This window comes from Thamnophis sirtalis, unplaced genomic scaffold (genome assembly GCF_051295495.1).
Source record: "Thamnophis sirtalis isolate CommonGarterSnake01/CBP01778 unplaced genomic scaffold, rThaSir2_p1.2 scaffold_9, whole genome shotgun sequence".
NCBI classification, from domain to species: Eukaryota; Metazoa; Chordata; class Lepidosauria; order Squamata; family Natricidae; genus Thamnophis; species Thamnophis sirtalis.
The window spans coordinates 70498804-70517399 of record NW_028261389.1 but is presented as its reverse complement, the minus strand read 5'-3'; the positions used below and the strand labels follow the sequence as shown (position 1 = coordinate 70517399).

The following is an 18596-nucleotide window of genomic DNA, read 5'->3' as shown; positions in this document are numbered from 1 at the left end:
AATTTTATGCAAAAAAGTATAAATACAGGTAGTCCTCAACTTACAACCATAATTGAGCCCCAAATTTATGTTTCTAAGTGAGACATTTGTTAAGTGAGTTTTGCCCCATTTTATGACCTTGCTACAGTTGTTGAATCATTGCAGTTTTTAAGTTAGTAACATGGTTGTTAAGTGAGTCTGGTTTACCCATTGATTTTGCTTGTTAGAAGATCGCAAAGGATGATCTTATGATCCTAGGACAGTGCAACCATCATAAATATGAACCAGTTGCCAAGCATCTGAATATTGATCACATGACTATGGTGATGCTGCAATGGTTGTAAGTGTGAAAAATGGTCATAAGTCACTTTTTTCAGTGATGTAACTTTGGTCACTAAATGTACTGTTGAAAGTTGAGAATTACTTGTTGCAAATTAGTACACTATTTTTCTTTTAGTTTGGAAGACTCGTAGACTTGTGTCACCCCATCCATAAAAAATACCAGCTTGCTGTCACCAAAGTTTTTGGTAAATACATGACTGCAATTGTTGTGGCCTCAGAAAAGGCAGCTAGAAATTGCATTCGTTTCCTCAAGGAAGAAAGAGCTGAGCCGGAAACGTTCCTTCCTCTGGATTACCTTGAAGTAAGCTGTTTAAAGAAAACATAGTAGCATCTTTTAATTCCAGATCTCACTCAGGATCTTTCATGGAAAAATCATAATATTTTAAATTTTATTCATTTTTATGTATTCTGACATGAATGTAAATAGGCATACTTTGGATTGCCATTTTATCTCAATAACTTTGTTTTGATGTCCCTTGTCTAATGTCTATAGGTTTCTCTTTTCTCTTTAACTCCAAATTGGTCTGTTAATAAAATGGGCATTAGTTTTTCTTAGATGGTTTTGTTTCTTCAATTGTATTTATTTAATTTTTTTTTTTGCTTTTCTAATAAAAGGAACTCAAGTCATTTTTCTATGTAGTATGAGATTTACCTACACCTTTTTATATGTAGATTGAACCAATCAATGAACAGTTAAGAGAAATAAGAGGAGCAAAACTGCTGATAGATGTCATACAAACATCTTTTCCTCCATTGAAGAAAGTTATTCAGTTTGTCTGTGGAAATGGCCTTGTATGCGAAACAGTAAAGGAAGCGAAACATTTAGCATTTGATGGCCAACAGCGACAGAAAGTAAGTACTAGGCAGCTGAGTTTTAAAATATAGTTTTTAAATGGTCTTTAATAATGGTGTTAGTCAAATAAGCTTTGGCTCTGATAGAACTTTTATCATTTGAAGATACAGCTGGAACATAGATTGTCAGGCTGTATCTTTGTACAGCTGAAGTACTGTTCCAGATTTAAATCTCTTCCCTGTTTATTGGCTTTTAGAAATGACAAATACTGATTTTTTTAATGCTATTGTTCTCTTCTATTTACTTGCCTAGGAAAGTGGATGCTTTTAATTTTTTACTTTGAAATACTCAGTTTTAATTAGCTTGGATTCAATTCATAATGGACTGAAAAGTTTGGTAGTCCTTAAAATATGTTGTGGCTCTTTAAAAGCATGTATAGTATTTCAAATATACATATAGCCCTTGCTTAGCAAATGTAATTGGGACTGGCAACTCTGTAGCTCAGCGACATGCTCACAAAGTGAAGCATCAAATGACCATTATGGAGTTATAATGTCACTTCCCATTCAGTTGTTAATTTATTTACTGTTGGTTGTTAAATGAGATATCACATGACCATGACTTGCTGCTGCTGACTTCCCCATTGACTCTCAATGTTGAAAATATCGAAAGAAGAGAATATTTGTAACTCAGGGTTGAATTGTGAAGTACTTGGTGCTGTCTGAGCTTGGCTGTTTTTTGCAGATGTTTCTTTACCCAATTAGGAATTTTATCAGTGCTAGAAGGCAGCAAAGGGAGTAAGATTTGCACTACTAGTTGCTTGCCCTGTCAGTAGTGGGAGTGTGGTTGGTGGTTCCTTGATTAGGCTGTTGTTTATGGTTAGCTTGGTAACAGTAAGTTGGTAGTTCCTTGATTGGAGTATTGTTTGCTGCTTGATTATTAATCTAGGACTAATCTTGGTATTAATTTCTGGTTTTAAAGTGTACAAATGATGATTATGTGTCTGTTGATCTGCAACAGTCGTAAATGCCTGCTGATTGTGAAGTGTCTTAAAATTGGTTATGGACCACAGAGACACTGCTATGGTTATAAATGTGAGGGCTGATCATAATTACTTGTTCAGCATCGTCTTAACTTCAAATGGTTGCTAAACAGGACAGACATTAAGCAAAATCTACTTGTACTCTGATTCTGTGGTGAACCCTAAAGCCAAATGTGGGATAGTCAAGAAGCATTTGTTGACTGTATTCCTGTAAAGCAGAATGCAAAAATCAAAAATTTATATTTTGTCAGAAGTGTCAACAATGTATTAATTTGTGTCCAGCAAACAATTTAATAGTGATTGAGGTGCTGGCCTAAAAACTAGGAGATGGTGAATGCTAGGCCTCCCTTAGGTATGACGGTAGCTGGTGACTATATATTAATCACTCTTTGTTGGTCCAACCCATCTCATAGGGTGGTTGTTGTGGAGAAAAGAGGCAAGAATATTAAGTGAGTTCACTGCCTTAAACTATATATATAAAAGACAGAACAAAAGGGTGGTAGTAATAAGGATGATGAAAATAACTAATTATCTTTCAAATATTCTGTTTCTGCTTTTTCTCAAATTTCAGACAGTGGCTCTTGATGGAACTTTGTTTTTGAAATCTGGAATAATTTCTGGGGGCTCAAGCTATTTGAAACTGAAGGCTAAATATTGGGAAGAAAAAGAAGTAAATGAACTTAAGGAACGACGGGAGAAGCTAATGGATGAACTAAAGGTAAAGCTACAAACTTTTATATGTGGCACTATATTCTAATGAAAAAGTCATACAACTATTAAAATTAAATTGTTGATTTTGCATAATTTTTAAATATGGGAATATTTAAATTTTGTATACTTAATAAACATATTATTTATTAAGTAGATTAAGGAAGAGGAACTAATTGAGAATTGAAGGCAGTGGTAGAAGATAAAAGAAAAATACTATGAATGACACAGTCCTTAACTAACAGCGAGTTAGTTTCAGGCTGGAATACATCAGTACAATTAGAACAAAATAGGACTATGGATCGAATGAAACAGCTTAAATAAATCAAGAATATAATTTCAAAAAACATCCTAATTTACACAGAGCTCCACTTCCCTAGATGAGTGTTTCTTCTGATTCTCCAACTCTTCTCCAGGTTAAGGCATTTTTCTCATCTGGCAAGATATGCCATTTCCTCCCTAAATGGAAGGCTTAAGAACAAAAATGGAGAGGGAAACATTTCAATTTGAGTGTCTTGGGCTTTGCTACTCTCTTCCCACTACCTAGATTGACAGTTTTAGGATTTAATGGATGAACTCTTTCATATCTGGATTTTGTAGGATGTCTTCTACCTCTTTATTATACTGTACAACATTTTTCCATAGATCTTACTGAAAATTAAACACAAGGAAGCTGATTTAAAGCATTTACAAGCTCAGTGCCAAGGAATTCAAACACGATACAAATATTCACAAAATGAACTAGAGATTCTTAAGAAAAAACGTCTGGCTAATTTCTATAAGGTAGAATCAGGCTTTTAAATTTTCTCATTTGTCTAACTTTTGCCTAAATAATGTATTTTATAATTAAAATGTTTGTTTTTTCTTTTTGAAAATCTATGTAATATGTTCTAAGTATTGTATTCAGTTAAGTTACACATTTTGTTTTAAGTTTTGTAGTATTTTTTATAATTCTTTAATACTGCTGCTGTGAACTAAAAAATCCTCCATATTTGCATAATCATATAAAGTGTTGCAGTAAAGTTAACTGAATTTGACTTCTGATAATTACACAAACTCTGCCATGTTTGGCATTTCCTCTTCCTGAATGCTTTTTCAACATTTCAATTGAAAAATCCTTGGTTTATAGAATGTTCCTATTAAGGTCTGACCCTGTTTAATTCTTTGAAGTCAGTTGTTGACTGGCTCTTGCTACTTAGCTAGGTAAATGAAATTTGACTACTTTAGTAAGCTCTTAATTCAACAGAACTACTAGGAGGAGCAAGCATGTCGATTAAGGTAGCATGTCCAAAATTAGAAGTTTACCTCAACCCTAACAAGAACTCTGACTAGGGCAGGGTTGAAAAATAGGGTAAAGCAGATATGCATCACCCTCTTCTTCATAACAGTTCCTAGCATGACCTATCCTAAGATCTGCTGTGTGCCTGCTATCCCAGCCACTCCACAGCTGTAGTCATTGATCTGTCAGTATACTGTATTCCTTTCAGCTGCTTTTGTTAAGTTCAAAGTCCATTAAACCAAGTTCATTAAATCATGGCCTTGTTAATCAAGTCAAAGCAGTTAGAATAGTTGGCCATTAAATAAACCTAATTTTTGTTCATGTTAATTTCTCTTTAGGAAAAATCTATGCTGGAAAGTGAAATGGTTAATATACAGTCCCAGTACACCATGCTGAATGAAGGAGTCTTACAAAGAACTGAAAAAACGAATGAGCTAAAAAAACAAATTAACGAGGTATATAAGTTGTTCATTATAGCAGCACCTGGAATTGTAGCTGGCTAGCTTATAGCATTGGCTTGGGGCCCTTCTATTCTAGCTAATAGGTTATATTTTCAAATAAAGAATATTCTTAAATCTAAGAAGCCATTTTTATGGAATGTAACCTTGAATATGATCCTGTGCATTCTCTTGCAAAACCTTGAATGAAATTTTATATCGTATCACATTTAACTTTGGTCATGTTTTTGAAATTAGAAATTAACAATTGTTGGATTCCTAGGTGAAATATTCAAATATTATAAAGTAAATAAGGGTTGGAATCCATGTAGTAGTCCAATGACTTATTTTTATCTTCAAAAGAATATTAAAAACAAATGTTTTATGTCAGTATAACACTGATATGGAATAGAATATTGATACTCCCTGGAAACATTGAAAGTAGTAACTGCAGAATGCCCTGAAAGGATAAAATCACAAAGTGGAGTTTAAAATGCAAGCCAACTTTTAAAATATTCTTTCTATCCTGCTTAGAGAATTTGTTAGAAACAGAATGAATCTCATTAAGTTTCATAACATTTTCCCAATCATTTTAGCAAGAGTAAGTGGTATTACAACACTTAGTAAATTGAAATTAATGTTTGTAAAATGTTGGAAATGTGAGGAAGAGGAAATGCCACAGAAACCAAACCAGAATTCTTGCATTTGAGATAGTGAAAGACCAGAGTGATTTTATCAGCTTAAAGAAGAAAACATATAATAGCAAAATAATTCCCCTATTCCTCTAATAGTTTTTACCTAGAACAATTTTCTTATGTTGGTAAAATTAACATAACAAAGGACAGATTTTAACATTCCTGTGTCTTATTCCATATTACTTTATTACAATACAATACAATAGCAGAGTTGGAAGGGACCTTGGAGGTCTTTTAGTCCAAGCCCCTGCCTAGGCAGGAAACCCTATACCGTTTCAGACAAATGGCTATCAAACATCTTCTTAAAGACTTCCAGTGTTGGGGCATTCACAACTTCTGGAGGGAAGCTGTTCTACTGATTAATTGTTCTGTCAGTTCTACAGAAATGAAACATTCTTGTTTTTATAAAATATATTTAATTCCTTACTTTGGATGGGGGATGGTATTATAATAGGTGGAAGACAATGTTTTTCATGAATTTTGTGAAGAAATTGGTGTAGAGAACATTCGTGTATATGAAAAAGAACACATACAAAAGCAAGAAGAAGTTGACAACAAGAGGTAAACATTCAGAATTGAAAAAGAATACTCATTCAATAATTTCTTTGTTAATTGCAATCTTTAATATGTTTCATATTTGGATAGGAAGAGGACATTCCTGCAAAGATAAAATGTATGAGTAGAAAATTGTTTTTTTTAATAAACTAAGGTAGATGAGAGGAGAAATAGAGCTTTGGGAAAGAAGTAAAAACAGTTAATATCCTTTAGGTTTGGATAGAACCATTGCTGAAAGACCTGGATAAGTTTGAAATAAGTGCATTTATTATCTATATAAAATATCCAGCATACCACGGTTTGCAGCATTTAAATATTTTATAAATTTTAGGAAAGAGTATTCATGAATTTTCTGATAACCCTATTACGTATTTCTTGTGTGAAAAATAAGAATCCCTATAAATTGAGTTTACATTGTCTTTTATTTTGCAAAATTGTGTTTGGCTAGATCTGAATTTGAAAACCAGAAGACAAGACTAAATACACAACTTGAGTTTATTTACAGTCTTGTAGAAAAGATGGTAAAGAAAAATAGCGTGCTAAAGGCAGATATTCAAAAAGAAGAAGCTGAAATAATTCACCTGAAAAAGGTAACATAGTTTTAGTTTAAAATGTAACATCACTTTTTACTGTAAATTATTAATGATTATAGACACACCAGTATGACTTTATTATACTGTAAATTAATAAAATAGATTCTAATTTAGTATCAGGGAATTGTAAAAATGTAAACCTATAGGGACGCGGTGGCTCAGTGGCTAAGAGACCTTCTTGATCAGAAGGTCGGCAGTTCAGCAATTCAAATACCTAATGCCAGTAACAGAGTGAGCTCCCGTTACTTGTCTCAGCTTTTGCCAACCTAGCAGTTCGAAAGCACATTAAAAATGCAAGTAGAAAAATAGGGAGCATTTGGTGGGAAGGTAACAGCGCTCCGTGTGCCTTCGGCATTTAGTCATGCCGGCCACATGACCATGCAGACGTCTTCGGACCGCACTGGCTCTTCAGCTTTGAAATGGAGATGAGCACTGCCCCCTACAGCCAGAAACAACTAGTACGTATGTGCAGGGGAACCTTTATCTTAAATCTATTTTCTCTATAATTAATCAGAAATCTATATATGTTTTGGCTGATTTGTTTATACAAAATTGTATGAAATCTGTTTATCTATACTGATTATTTTGCATTCCCTATAAAAAGAAGAGGCGAGTATATACGTTTTGCAGATTATGTTAGCCACATCCAGCAAGTCCAAATAGCAAGAATGATGGTGGTTGGTGTTCAACAGTATCTGGAAGACTTGAGATGCCTTTGTCCCGTCTTTAGATTAGTACTAACGTATAAGTGTGACTTATGAATAAATTACTTATAGATGTAGATTATATATTGATAATTAATGAAATATGGACATTTTTTTACTGAAACCTATGTAACATTTCATGTAAATATATGCATGTTTGAGAAGTTAGTAATCATGACAAAGTCACAAATGTTGATATTATCATTAATCTGTATTTGGTATCCTTCATTAGATAGTTTGGCCTGTTTAACTGCTGAGCATTTCTATTTAAAAAATGACATGTTTTTCCTATATAGGATGAAGAAAACTTTTTACAAATGGTAAATGAAGTCATGAAAGAATTACAGCAGCTTAGGGAAAGGCAGAATATTAATAAAAGTGATATTGCAAAAGCACAGAGTGAAGTTGAAGAATCAAGGAAGGCGCTATTAACTTTAAATAGGTAACTGGTTTTTGTTGGAAAGATAATTAATTTCATCTGAAATGGTCTTGTCAGGCCTGAGTTACGAACCTTTCGCATTACCTTGAACTTTAATTCACCTATAACCATGATGGCGAATCTATGGCACGTGTGCCATAGGTGGCATGCGGAGCCATTTGTCAGGGCACACGAGGTTTGCCCTGGCCAGCTGACTTCGGCCTTCTTTTGTGGGGTCAGTTTTAGCCCTCCGGAGCCTTCAGGGAAGCCTCCTGAGAGCTCCTGAATGCTCCAGAGGGCTGCTAAAAGCAGCCCTATGAGCAAAAAGGAAGTCCGTTTCTGAACTTCCACTTTGCCCATAGGGCCAGTTTTTCGTGCTCCGGAGGCTTCAACAAAGCTCCTGAAGCCTCCGGAGGGCTGCTATGGGGGAGGCTGTTTTTGGCCTCCCCAGGCTCCTATAAAGCCTCTGGAGCCTGGGGAGGGCGAAAAAAGCACACCAAAAATGGGAGGGAGTGCTGGTCATGTGCGCTGTGGTCATGCATAGTATTATGGGTTGTGGCACGCCCACGCACACCCCCCCCTTGCGCTCTGCCCGCTTTTGGCACATGAGCCAAAAAAGGTTCACCATGACCTATAATAATAGATTCTCTTTCGAAGGATGGAGACTAGCATCCAGTTCTTAACTTCATATTTTGCATTTTCTCTTAAGGTGAAAGTGTAATCCTTTGGAAAATGCTTTAAAATTTACCTGGACACTAATTCAACTTTATTTTTTCAGTGATGCAAATTGTAGTGATTAAGATATTTGGAGGGATAAGAAAACTCAGATCTCTGGTAACTCTACCTTATCTGCTCCAGTGTGAAGTCAACTTGCTCCCAAATCATTTGAACCATTTACAATCTGCAATATTTTTATTTATTTATTTATATATATATATATATATATATATATATATATATATATATATATATATATATATATATATATATATATATATATATATATATATATATATATATATATATATATATATATATATATATATATATTATTTTTATTTAATAGTTATTTATAAATAAGAATGCCTTTTTAATAATGATTGCATGACAGGCAGTGAATTCTGATAGATCACTTTCAGCAGACATAGTAGTTCTGTATCTTGGCATTGTTCATCTCATTCTCATCAAGATGAAATTCTTTCCATTTTTCTCCCTAACTAATGCTTAATGTTCATAGTGGAACTTTATCCTTTAATTATCTGGTATAGCATGGACTTTACTTTGCACCACTTACTTTTTGAGGCCTCTCAGACGAATCTTCTTGAATCTCTCAGCTATCTGTACTATATACATCCATAAACTTCATTTTGCACAGCAAAGTAAATTCCCAGGACTCCCACGTCTTAGCAGTGATTCTTCAAAGCACACCTGAATTAATAGAATCCTGGAATAATAATCTCCAGAGCAAGGATCTTAAGAGTTAAATATTTAAAAGCCATTTTGTACTCTATCTTTTGTGTCAAATGTTCTAAGTATTGCTATTTTCTTTATTGATAGTTTCTTTGTTCTATTTTCTTTATTGCTATTTTCTAAATCTCAAGAGAATCTTAGAAAATTCAAGGCATATATATTTGTGTCTATTCACACTATTATGCAACATGCCATTATAATACTTAATGGGAACATTTCCAAATTTCTTTAATTAGCTATGTCTGCATTGGATGCCTGGACCTTTAAAATATTGCCTATAAGGCTCTTTAGATAAAATAATGAAAATTTTGTTGGATTACAATATTTAGCAGATGAACAAAGCTATATATCTGTGTCTTTAAGAAATAGGAATCACTTTGGCAAAAATATATTATTGTATTCTATGCATAAAATATGTTATTGTATTCTGCATATTTACTGTATGCTTGAATGCTTAAAAAACAGAAAGGGAAGGTGAACATTCAATAAATATAAATGAACAATCCCCCGTCTATGTAAATAGATAAATATCTAGATTATATATTTTGAAGTTTTCAAACTTTTTCAGGCTACAGAACTTTTTTTTTTTAAAAAAACTTGGAAACCCTGATCAAGAAGTAAAGATGTACCAATAAAAAACTGGCTGTATATAAATGAACCTTATCTCTTATGGAACCTCAGGCAGGGTATTTTTCAGGTTAGTGTCAGGCACAAAGAATTGGAACCATTTGTGTAGGTTGCAGCATAAATAATTTATTAAAGCCCATATAGAAGAGTCTGGTCAGTTAAAATGGTGCTACATAAGAGTTATGGAATTCAAGGGAATATGGACATGAATCTCTTGTGGCAATGTAAAGACTCTAAATTGAAGATGCATTTTACTCCGCTCCCCAGTTCTGCCTGCTCTTCTCCTACAATTAGTTAATTTCATTTATCTCACTACTGGAATTGTCTAATGAGCAATTAAATGTCCTGAATTTGGGCAGGAAGTGCTGAAGATCTAGAATGCTGTGTTACATTTAAGATAAATTCTGGTTAAAAGAATAGTTGAAAAGTATTCTGGGATTGTTATCTCTTCTAGCGTTGCATTAGGGCAGGGCTGTCAAACTCTAGGCCTACAGGCCAGATGCGTCACATTCTGGCCATGCCCACACCTGGTTTAGTGAAGGGAGGAAAAGTCATGTGATACTGCCATGACCACGTGAGTTTGACAATCCCGCCTTAAGGTAATTGAATGTTACATAGAAAACTGTCATAATTGTTTTCAAGTTTCAGAAATACCAATGTCATATTTGCTTTTCTTGCTCACAGAGAGTTAGCAACATTACAAAAGGAAGCAGGAGCTATTGAGACCTCTCTGGAACAGAAGAAATTAGAGAGGCATAACAGGCTTCTTGATTGCAAGCTACAAGATCTAAGGATAAGCCTTCTTTTGGGATCTCTGGATGAAATTAGTGAAATTGAGGTACAGTAGTCTCCTTTGTGGCGGAATCGTTAAGGAAATTGTAAATGTTGAGAATCTGTTCCTAATTGTGTAAGCCAATACAACTGCATCAAACTAGATTTTTAAAAGAGCTAGAAAGTGGATATTAATATTGCAAATATGAGAATTAAAGATACCAGAATTGAAGAAGCTTCTTGGTTGAGAAGCAAAATGTCTTCAAGTAAAAAATGAAGTCCAGTTGCCTTTTCAAAAAGCACCTTTGGGGTGAGAATTAAAGATTGCTCAACTCTTACATACTGATTTTATTTTAACTCTTAAAATTGACTTAACTTTTTGATATAGCTGGAACCTGATACTGAAAGCACAGAAGTCTCTGCAGATATCTATGAAAGAGAGGAGGCACTTCAGATAGACTATAGCAGTCTTAGCGAACAGTTAAAGGTAATGTAATGTATATTTTTTCATATATAATATTGATTATTACTCTAAGCAATTTACAACTGTGTTATTTGCTTAATGACCCATGTGATTCAGACATGTGATTATATGATTTGCTTAAAAATCACTGTAACAAATTGCCAAATTGGTTGCAAAATCTGGTCCGGTCATATTTATGACTGAAATTCCGGTCCCAATTGCAAACGTAGGTTGAGTACTACCTGTAATGTATAAAAACATTTTCTGTTCAACTGAATACAATGGCAAAAACACACAACATACTGCTGTGGTTTCCTGTGTGGCCCATAATATCTTTAAAACATCATTTTAATTCAAGATGTGGGAAGTGGTATTTCAGTCAAGTATGCTGTGATTTTTATTTAGGACTTCATAAAGAAATCTTAAAAGTGCCTTTCAGCGAATAAGTTTAAGCAATCTTTTAGGTTACACTAGTTCAGTTTTTTTAAAGCAGGGATTTTAACTTGCAACCAAACAGTTTCACATCTGGTTTGATTCAGATTCCAAAAGTTGAACTTTACATAGTTAGAATTGGGTAGTTTCAGTATCACGCCTATATAAGATTATTACCAAGAAGCTTTATTTCTCCAGTGAACAGTGAGTATAATGGAAGTGTTTACAAGTCTTTACAAAAAAAAAGGACGCATTTCAACAGCCATGCTATAATTTGTTTTCTTTTCTGCCTTTAAAATTCTATATTATTTTATCATATTATCTCATGCTATAGCTACTCATAGATCTACTCCACTTACTCTTTACCTCTTTAGATTTCTAATCAGTCCTTAATAGTTCAGAAATATTTCTTAGTTGTTGTCATCACTAATTGTTTCATTTTACAATTAGGAATTGCAATCGGACAAAGAGATTGAAAGTCACTTAGAACAACTTCAGCAAGAAGTGGCATGCAAAGAAAATGTTTTGTTAAAAACAACAGCACCAAATCTCAAAGCACTGGAGAAGCTTCATATTGTTACAGGCAGATTCCAAGAATCTGTCAATGGTAATTACTGCTGAACAATTTTCATTAATTATTTGTAGAATGGAGGCACTTTTCTAGCACTTCACTTGGTTTTATCTCTAATTTGGACTTTTGCTAGTGAATCAGATTTAGGCTCTAGTTCAGTTTAACTTTTTATGTATACATGTATGTTGATAAATATAGATGAGCATATTGTACATTTCAAATGCTTCAGAAAGATCAAGAGTAGAAGCACAAAAAACTATAGTGCCAGCATGTGCATCAGGACACAAATGTGTATGCCTTTTTGTTATTTCCCACTGAGTTCACAGCTGTCTTGTAATACTGCTGAATAAAGAGAATAGCCACAGTAAATAATATATACTCTTCAGACAGATGGTTATTTTGAAGGAAGGACAAAAAAAACCAGAACCAAATATTGCCACTTGAGGCTTATTTTTTAATTCTTTTCCTCCATTAAAATATTGCCTATGAATTGAAATAGAATGTATGTTTAAATTTTAGAGTACCCTATTACACATATTTATAATAGTTATTTTTGGGTTTGCTGATAACATGGTGAGGTAATATATTTACTAATATCAATTCTAATGCTTAACTGCTACATTTTATTCCATTTAATCCTCCATAGCATTTGAAGTCCATAGGAAGGAAGCCAGATTATGTAGGCAAGAATTTGAAAAAGTGAAAAAAAAGAGATACGAGAGATTCAGCCAGTGTTTTGAGCATGTGTCAGTCGCTATTGATCAGATCTACAAGAAACTTTGTAGAAACAACAGTGCTCAGGTTATTATTTCATTAATATTGATTAATTAAAACTAGACATTTGATAATAGATACATCATGCATACTATTAAGAACCTGTTATTAATTTATGCCGTTTCCGTACTGGGTAGTATACATGAAAGTTGCTAAAGTGAAGTATAAACAATACAATGTAGTTAGAGAATGAAACAACAAATACAGGTTAAACAGTTACATAAAACACCAAGAGGTTTTCAAACTTTAAAACATGAACACTTCAAAATTCAGTAAAACTTTCCTAAGAGGTCTTTTAATGTCTGGAAAAATAAATAAGAAGAGGTCTCATGGCCTAAAAAAAAAAAGAGAGAGAGAGAGGGCAGGTAAGCTTGAAGAATGGAAGGCATTTCATCACAGAGTTATTACCAAAGAGAGGTTTTTCTCTTGGTAGGCACGCTTTGAAGGGTTGCATATAGCCATGGCAAAGTATGGAATGATGTATTTGGGAGGAGGCAAACTTAATAAATCAGTAACATGATTATTCCAGAACATACTTTTAAAAGTACATGCAGGTATTGTGATCCCTATATAGAGAACATTACACCCCCTGAGGAACTCAAGGCAACAATGACACTGAAGTAGTAGCCCAACTATTTTTGAGACACTCTCTGCTACCTCTAGCAAAGAATGGGAAGCTCATTCTAAAACTCAGCTTAACGTCCTCTACTTCTGAATTGAATGAGAAAATGTGTCTTGTAGGCCTTCCTTAGTCCAGAGAATCCCGAAGAACCGTACTTGGGAGGCATCGGCTATAACTGTGTAGCTCCTGGGAAACGATTTATGCCAATGGACAACCTGTCAGGTGGAGAAAAGTCTGTTGCAGCTTTGGCTCTAGTGTTTGCGATGCACAGGTAAGCAAGCTGGATCCTGCTACTGTTTCTGGAAAAGGAAGGTAATATGAGAGGTATCTTTTCTACTAAATTGCTCAGTTCGCTCATGCCTTCTCAGAGCCTCAAACTGTAGAAGGCAGCGATGCACACTCCAAAGATTTCTAACTGAATGAGGCATTTCTTTGTGAGTATATTTTATTTCACTGGCAAGAACGAGCAGTCTTGCAGGCAAAATAAAATCTTCCTTCCACCCCTCCCATAATTCAGATTTCTTTTCATGTGTGCGTGTGTGCTGAGCTTGTTGATCAGAAAAGTCGGTGGTTCGAATCCCTAGTTCCACGTAACAGAGTGAACTCCCATTACTTGTCCCAGCTTCTGTCAATCTAGCAGTTTGAAAGCATGTAAAAATGGAAGTAGAAAAATAGGACCCACCTTTGGTGGGAAGGTAACAGCGTTCCATGCGCCTTCAGCATTTAGTCATGTTGGCTACATGACCACAGAGACGTCTTCGGACAGTGCTGGCTCTTCTGCTTTGAAACGGAGATGAGCAGTACCCCTAGAGTCGGGAATGACTAGCACATATGTGCAAGGGAAACCTTTACCTTTATATAAGCCTAGATTAGCTTCTGAATTTGATTGTAACTATAGGAGATAAGTTTCTATTGATATTTGGATACAGCAGTATATTGATGTCATCACTTAGAATTAACGATCATATTACTAATCTATACAATTTTGCAAAATATCTATGAAATAAGCCAGGATTGTTTTTAATAAGCACATAAAAATTAGCAAGAAATGTCAAAGTTAAATATCCTCAGGTCAATAATAATATGTCTGTAAGGATCAATATATTTTTGACAAATATATTGTTTATCGATATTCTGCCATATTAGCATCTTTGCTAACTAACAATATAACTCCAGCTATGTTAATGCTATTATTACCAGTAACATGTGAAATATCTGATTAATTTCAGATAATGTTTCATCATTTCTGAGATAAGACTCTTGTAAAAATATAAAATCAGCTTTATATCTATTTATTATGTTAAATATCTTTCCATTTAAGGATATTTCACATACATTTAATATTTCAATTCAATGTTTGTTTGTTTATAGAATTTATTTGCTGCCCATTTCATAGCAAAAAATTCTACGTAGTTTCTAGCCTTGAAACATTGCTAACAAACACATGTTTTTAAAAGAATAAACATAGAAATTGTGATATCCTTCATCTTGACATATAAAAGTGTGAATGTAATAGATTATATCTATCGAAAATAAGCTATGCTTTTGAGGCCGTGAATAGTACCATTATAGATATGTGAATGAAAATTATACTGTATGGTCCCAAAGAATTACTACAAAATTAATCCATCCAGCAATGAAAGTAATACACCTAAAATTGTCTATGGAGATTCTCAGTCACCCAGGTCATGGTAGTCCCAAAGGTGCTTTTTCAAAAGGCAGCTGGACTTTATTTTTTCTTGAAGACGTCTCACTTCTCATCCAAGACTTTTGTCAGTTCAGTTTTCATCTAAGAAGCTTCTTGGAGGAGAAAGAAAACATATTCAGGGAAAAACGAAGTCCAGTTGCCTTTTGAAAAAGCACCTTTGAGATATACCTAAAATTAAAAATATATAACAAAAATACCTTAAAAAATTAAAGCAACAATTTTTTTAAAAATCATAGAGGACAAATTCACCATATTCCTCCTACACGCTTTGGTTAATGAAATTAAAATAAATCTTTAAGGCAAGCAAGACCCAGCAGAGAGTAACACAGACCAACAAAAACAAAATATGAAAACCTCGCTCGGGAAAAATAGGCACATCAAAATGGTGATGATTACCATATTTTTTGGAGTATAAGACACACCTTTTTCCCTCAAAAAAGAGGCTGAAAATCTGGATGCGTCTTATGCACTGAATACAGCAGTTTTGGCATCCTGAAACCCCGCCCCCTTCACCAAAGTGGCCGTGCATAGCCTCTAAGAGGCTTTCAGAGTGCTCCTGGGGGATGGGGAAGGCAGAAATGAGCAATCTTGCCCACCCAACCCCCAGGAGCACTAAGCATCCTAAAGCCTATCCCTGCCCTTTTTTGTGACAAAAAACTGGCCCGTTTTCACTAAAAAAACAGCCAGTTTTTTGCTCATTTTTGGGCTCACCACACCCCAGGAACACTACAAGCCTATTCATGCCCCCCCTTTTTAAAAAAAAAAACCGGGCCATTTTTGGGAGGTTTGCAGAGTGCAAAAACTTCTTTTAATTTGCCTCTTCAAAACCTTGCTGCATCTTATACTCCAAAAAATACGGTAGCCACTGAGATCCATAAAGTATTTACTGTCTTCCATGCTGGCCAGACAGAAAATTCTGAGAATTTATATTTTTAGCCAAGACCTGAGCCAGAGAAAATTCCTTTCTCAAAGAGGGCACAATAGGCAGAGATCAGGAAAAATCTGGAAGTTCTCTTCTTTAAATTTCAGTGAAAAGATTTCACATGCCTTTCCCAAATCATATCACAAATTGTAAACCTGATAAACTTGACAATAACTGGAGGAGCACTCAGTCTTCAAACTGATTCTGTGTACACATCACTGATTTCCAAATCCAGTTCAGAGGATAATGAGTCATGACTAACTCTTGGAAACATTTCCCCCCAAACTCAGGCAAAAATAAGCCTCCAATATCTATTGTTCGACAACATATTTTTAAGTATTTATGAGTCAGCTTTCGATGTACTGTAATCAAGGCTTTGTTCTACAAAGCTAAAGTATTTACTTGCTTTTGAATTATAAAGGTGGCAGCCTTCAGCCTTCAATTAACATGAACTGACCACTCACTAATTTTTTAAAAATCATTTAATTGTGTTTACTTTGTTTTTTAGTTTTAGGCCTGCTCCATTTTTTGTTTTAGATGAAGTTGATGCAGCTTTAGATAACACAAACATTGGAAAAGTAAGTCATCCATTTCTTTGTTTATTGTAGCTATATCCAACATTTATTTGTAGAACTCAGAGTGGGGGGTATATTAGGATCCCACCTCCTATTTGCCCATTAAAATAACTTTGAGATGGGTTGGGATGAGAGAGAGAAAGAGAGGGGGAGATTGGTCCAAAGTTACCCAGCTCGCTTTCATGCCTAAAGTAGGATTAGAATTGTATCCTAGCCTGCCTATCTCCATCAATGTCAACTTCCTTACTCTCTACAAGACATTGACAAACATGGAAATAATGTTGAAGAAAACAGTGCCAGATAACATTTATTGCGTTGAGTTATCCAGCGTGGAATTGTCTGTGGTGAGTTAGCTGTGGCCAGATGGGCATGAAGAATACCGCCTTCCTCCAGTAGCATCTAGCACAGTGGGCTCTGATTGCCCCTCATCTTTAGAGGCCTGGAAGTATTCCTTCTCAACTCTCAAACTCTCTTCCACTGTTCCTCTTCCTTCTGAGAAGGAATTGCTTTATTTTGGAGAGAGCTCCCAATTTAATGTTAAATGTTATTTTGTGTAATCTTGCAGTATATTTTTTTCATGTCAATTATCTATTTGGGAGTTATACAGCACTCAGTTTACCTTATAAAGAAATTTTAGTAACTCAGAAATGTTTTTTATCATGGTGCATTCTTCCTCTTTTCTAAATTTAACACATTTAAACCATAAATATGGTAAAGAAAGTTTAAATATATGGTCTATTTTTACATAGTTGCATTTTCAGCCATCTTATACTGTATTGATATTTTGATATTTCCCAACAGCTTATTTACCAATTTATACAATAAATTTCCTTCTTAATTATATTGTATTTCATATAACTAGCAATTTTCATAGCCATCTCTTTTTTTCTCCAAAAAGGTATCAAGCTTTATTAGGCAGCAATCAGAAGAAAGGTTTCAGATTATAATTATTTCTTTGAAGGAAGAATTCTATTCCAAAGCAGATGTTTTAATTGGAGTCTGCCCTAAAGTAAGTAATGCCTTTGCCCAACTTATTTCACAGATGAAAAAGAAAAACCCTTCAATTAAATGAAATTGTAATGATTTTGAAAACTATCCCTGTATCATTACAATAAGATAATATGTGCCCAATCTCTCTTCCCTTTTCAGCAAGATGACTTTATGTTTAGTCAGATCCTGATCCTCGATCTTACTCGATATCCAGACTCTGAAGAGAATGAAAGGCTGAAATTGAAGAAGAGCTCTCTGCTTTAATGCCTGCTGGTTCTACTAAGTTACAGCTCTAGATAAAGTTATATGATTCCTGTTGCACTGGTTAAATGTGTAGTTACTAAATCACTTACTTCAGTTTAAAACAATGCCATGAAATACTTAATGTAGAACTGGTAAACTTTCTGTATTATGTCATTCAAGTATACTTTTGGGGGGTGAACGTTGATTGTTCATATCTGCAGTACCTGAGACCCAAACTAGAAATTCAAACAAAGGAATAGTAGTACATGTTGTAATAAAAGCAAAAAAAGAGGAGATTGAAGAAAACAAGACTTTCTATTGTTTTTCTTGTTGTAGTTTCATCATTAACCTGAAAGATCCTACATACGTACATATTGCCAACACATATAAAACTATCAGAGAGACTAAAGCAGTAGGATAAAGACTTAAGTACTATATAGGGAAGGGCAGTATAGAAGGCTATAAGGCTTTGGTTGCTTTTGTGTATTAGTTCTGTCTTTTAATTGTGCATTTTTTATTTGATCAGGGCTTTGGGGTGATATTAGAAAGATCTGCATATACGTCGTAATTGCCTATCATTCTGATCACCAATTGCGGCATTTCAAGGGAATGCTAATCTAGTTTCAGATGAACATCTATAGTGTAACGTACTGATTGGAGATTTCAAATAATAGTTCTTGATGTAGAACGTCCACTGTATACACTTGCACTTGAAGATTGTTAAGTAAAACAATTCTAGCTTTCAGATATCAAGTTTTGTATCTGCTATTAGTCTTTTCTATATGGAGAGCTAAACTTTATTGCAAGCTGGAGTGAAATTTACCATCTAATTTCATATTGACATAAATTTAATTATACCTTAATAGATTTTTATTACATGACA

At 34.3% G+C, this 18596-nt stretch overlaps 1 protein-coding gene across 1 annotated transcript in view; it reads left to right on the top strand.

Annotated features, from left to right (window-relative positions):
- SMC1B (structural maintenance of chromosomes 1B) overlaps window positions 1–18409 on the top strand; it is a 30558-nt gene extending 12149 nt beyond the window's left edge. The window contains exons 10-25 of the mRNA XM_014062338.2: window positions 437–622; window positions 994–1173; window positions 2728–2874; window positions 3510–3647; window positions 4482–4598; window positions 5730–5836; window positions 6279–6420; window positions 7424–7569; window positions 10327–10480; window positions 10802–10900; window positions 11759–11915; window positions 12526–12680; window positions 13395–13546; window positions 16414–16483; window positions 17379–17489; window positions 17630–18409. Coding sequence (XP_013917813.2) covers window positions 437–622; window positions 994–1173; window positions 2728–2874; window positions 3510–3647; window positions 4482–4598; window positions 5730–5836; window positions 6279–6420; window positions 7424–7569; window positions 10327–10480; window positions 10802–10900; window positions 11759–11915; window positions 12526–12680; window positions 13395–13546; window positions 16414–16483; window positions 17379–17489; window positions 17630–17734 — 2166 coding nt within the window. The 3' untranslated portion in view covers window positions 17735–18409. The remainder of the gene's footprint in view (window positions 1–436; window positions 623–993; window positions 1174–2727; window positions 2875–3509; window positions 3648–4481; window positions 4599–5729; window positions 5837–6278; window positions 6421–7423; window positions 7570–10326; window positions 10481–10801; window positions 10901–11758; window positions 11916–12525; window positions 12681–13394; window positions 13547–16413; window positions 16484–17378; window positions 17490–17629) is intronic.
- Window positions 18410–18596: the final 187 nt, after the last annotated feature.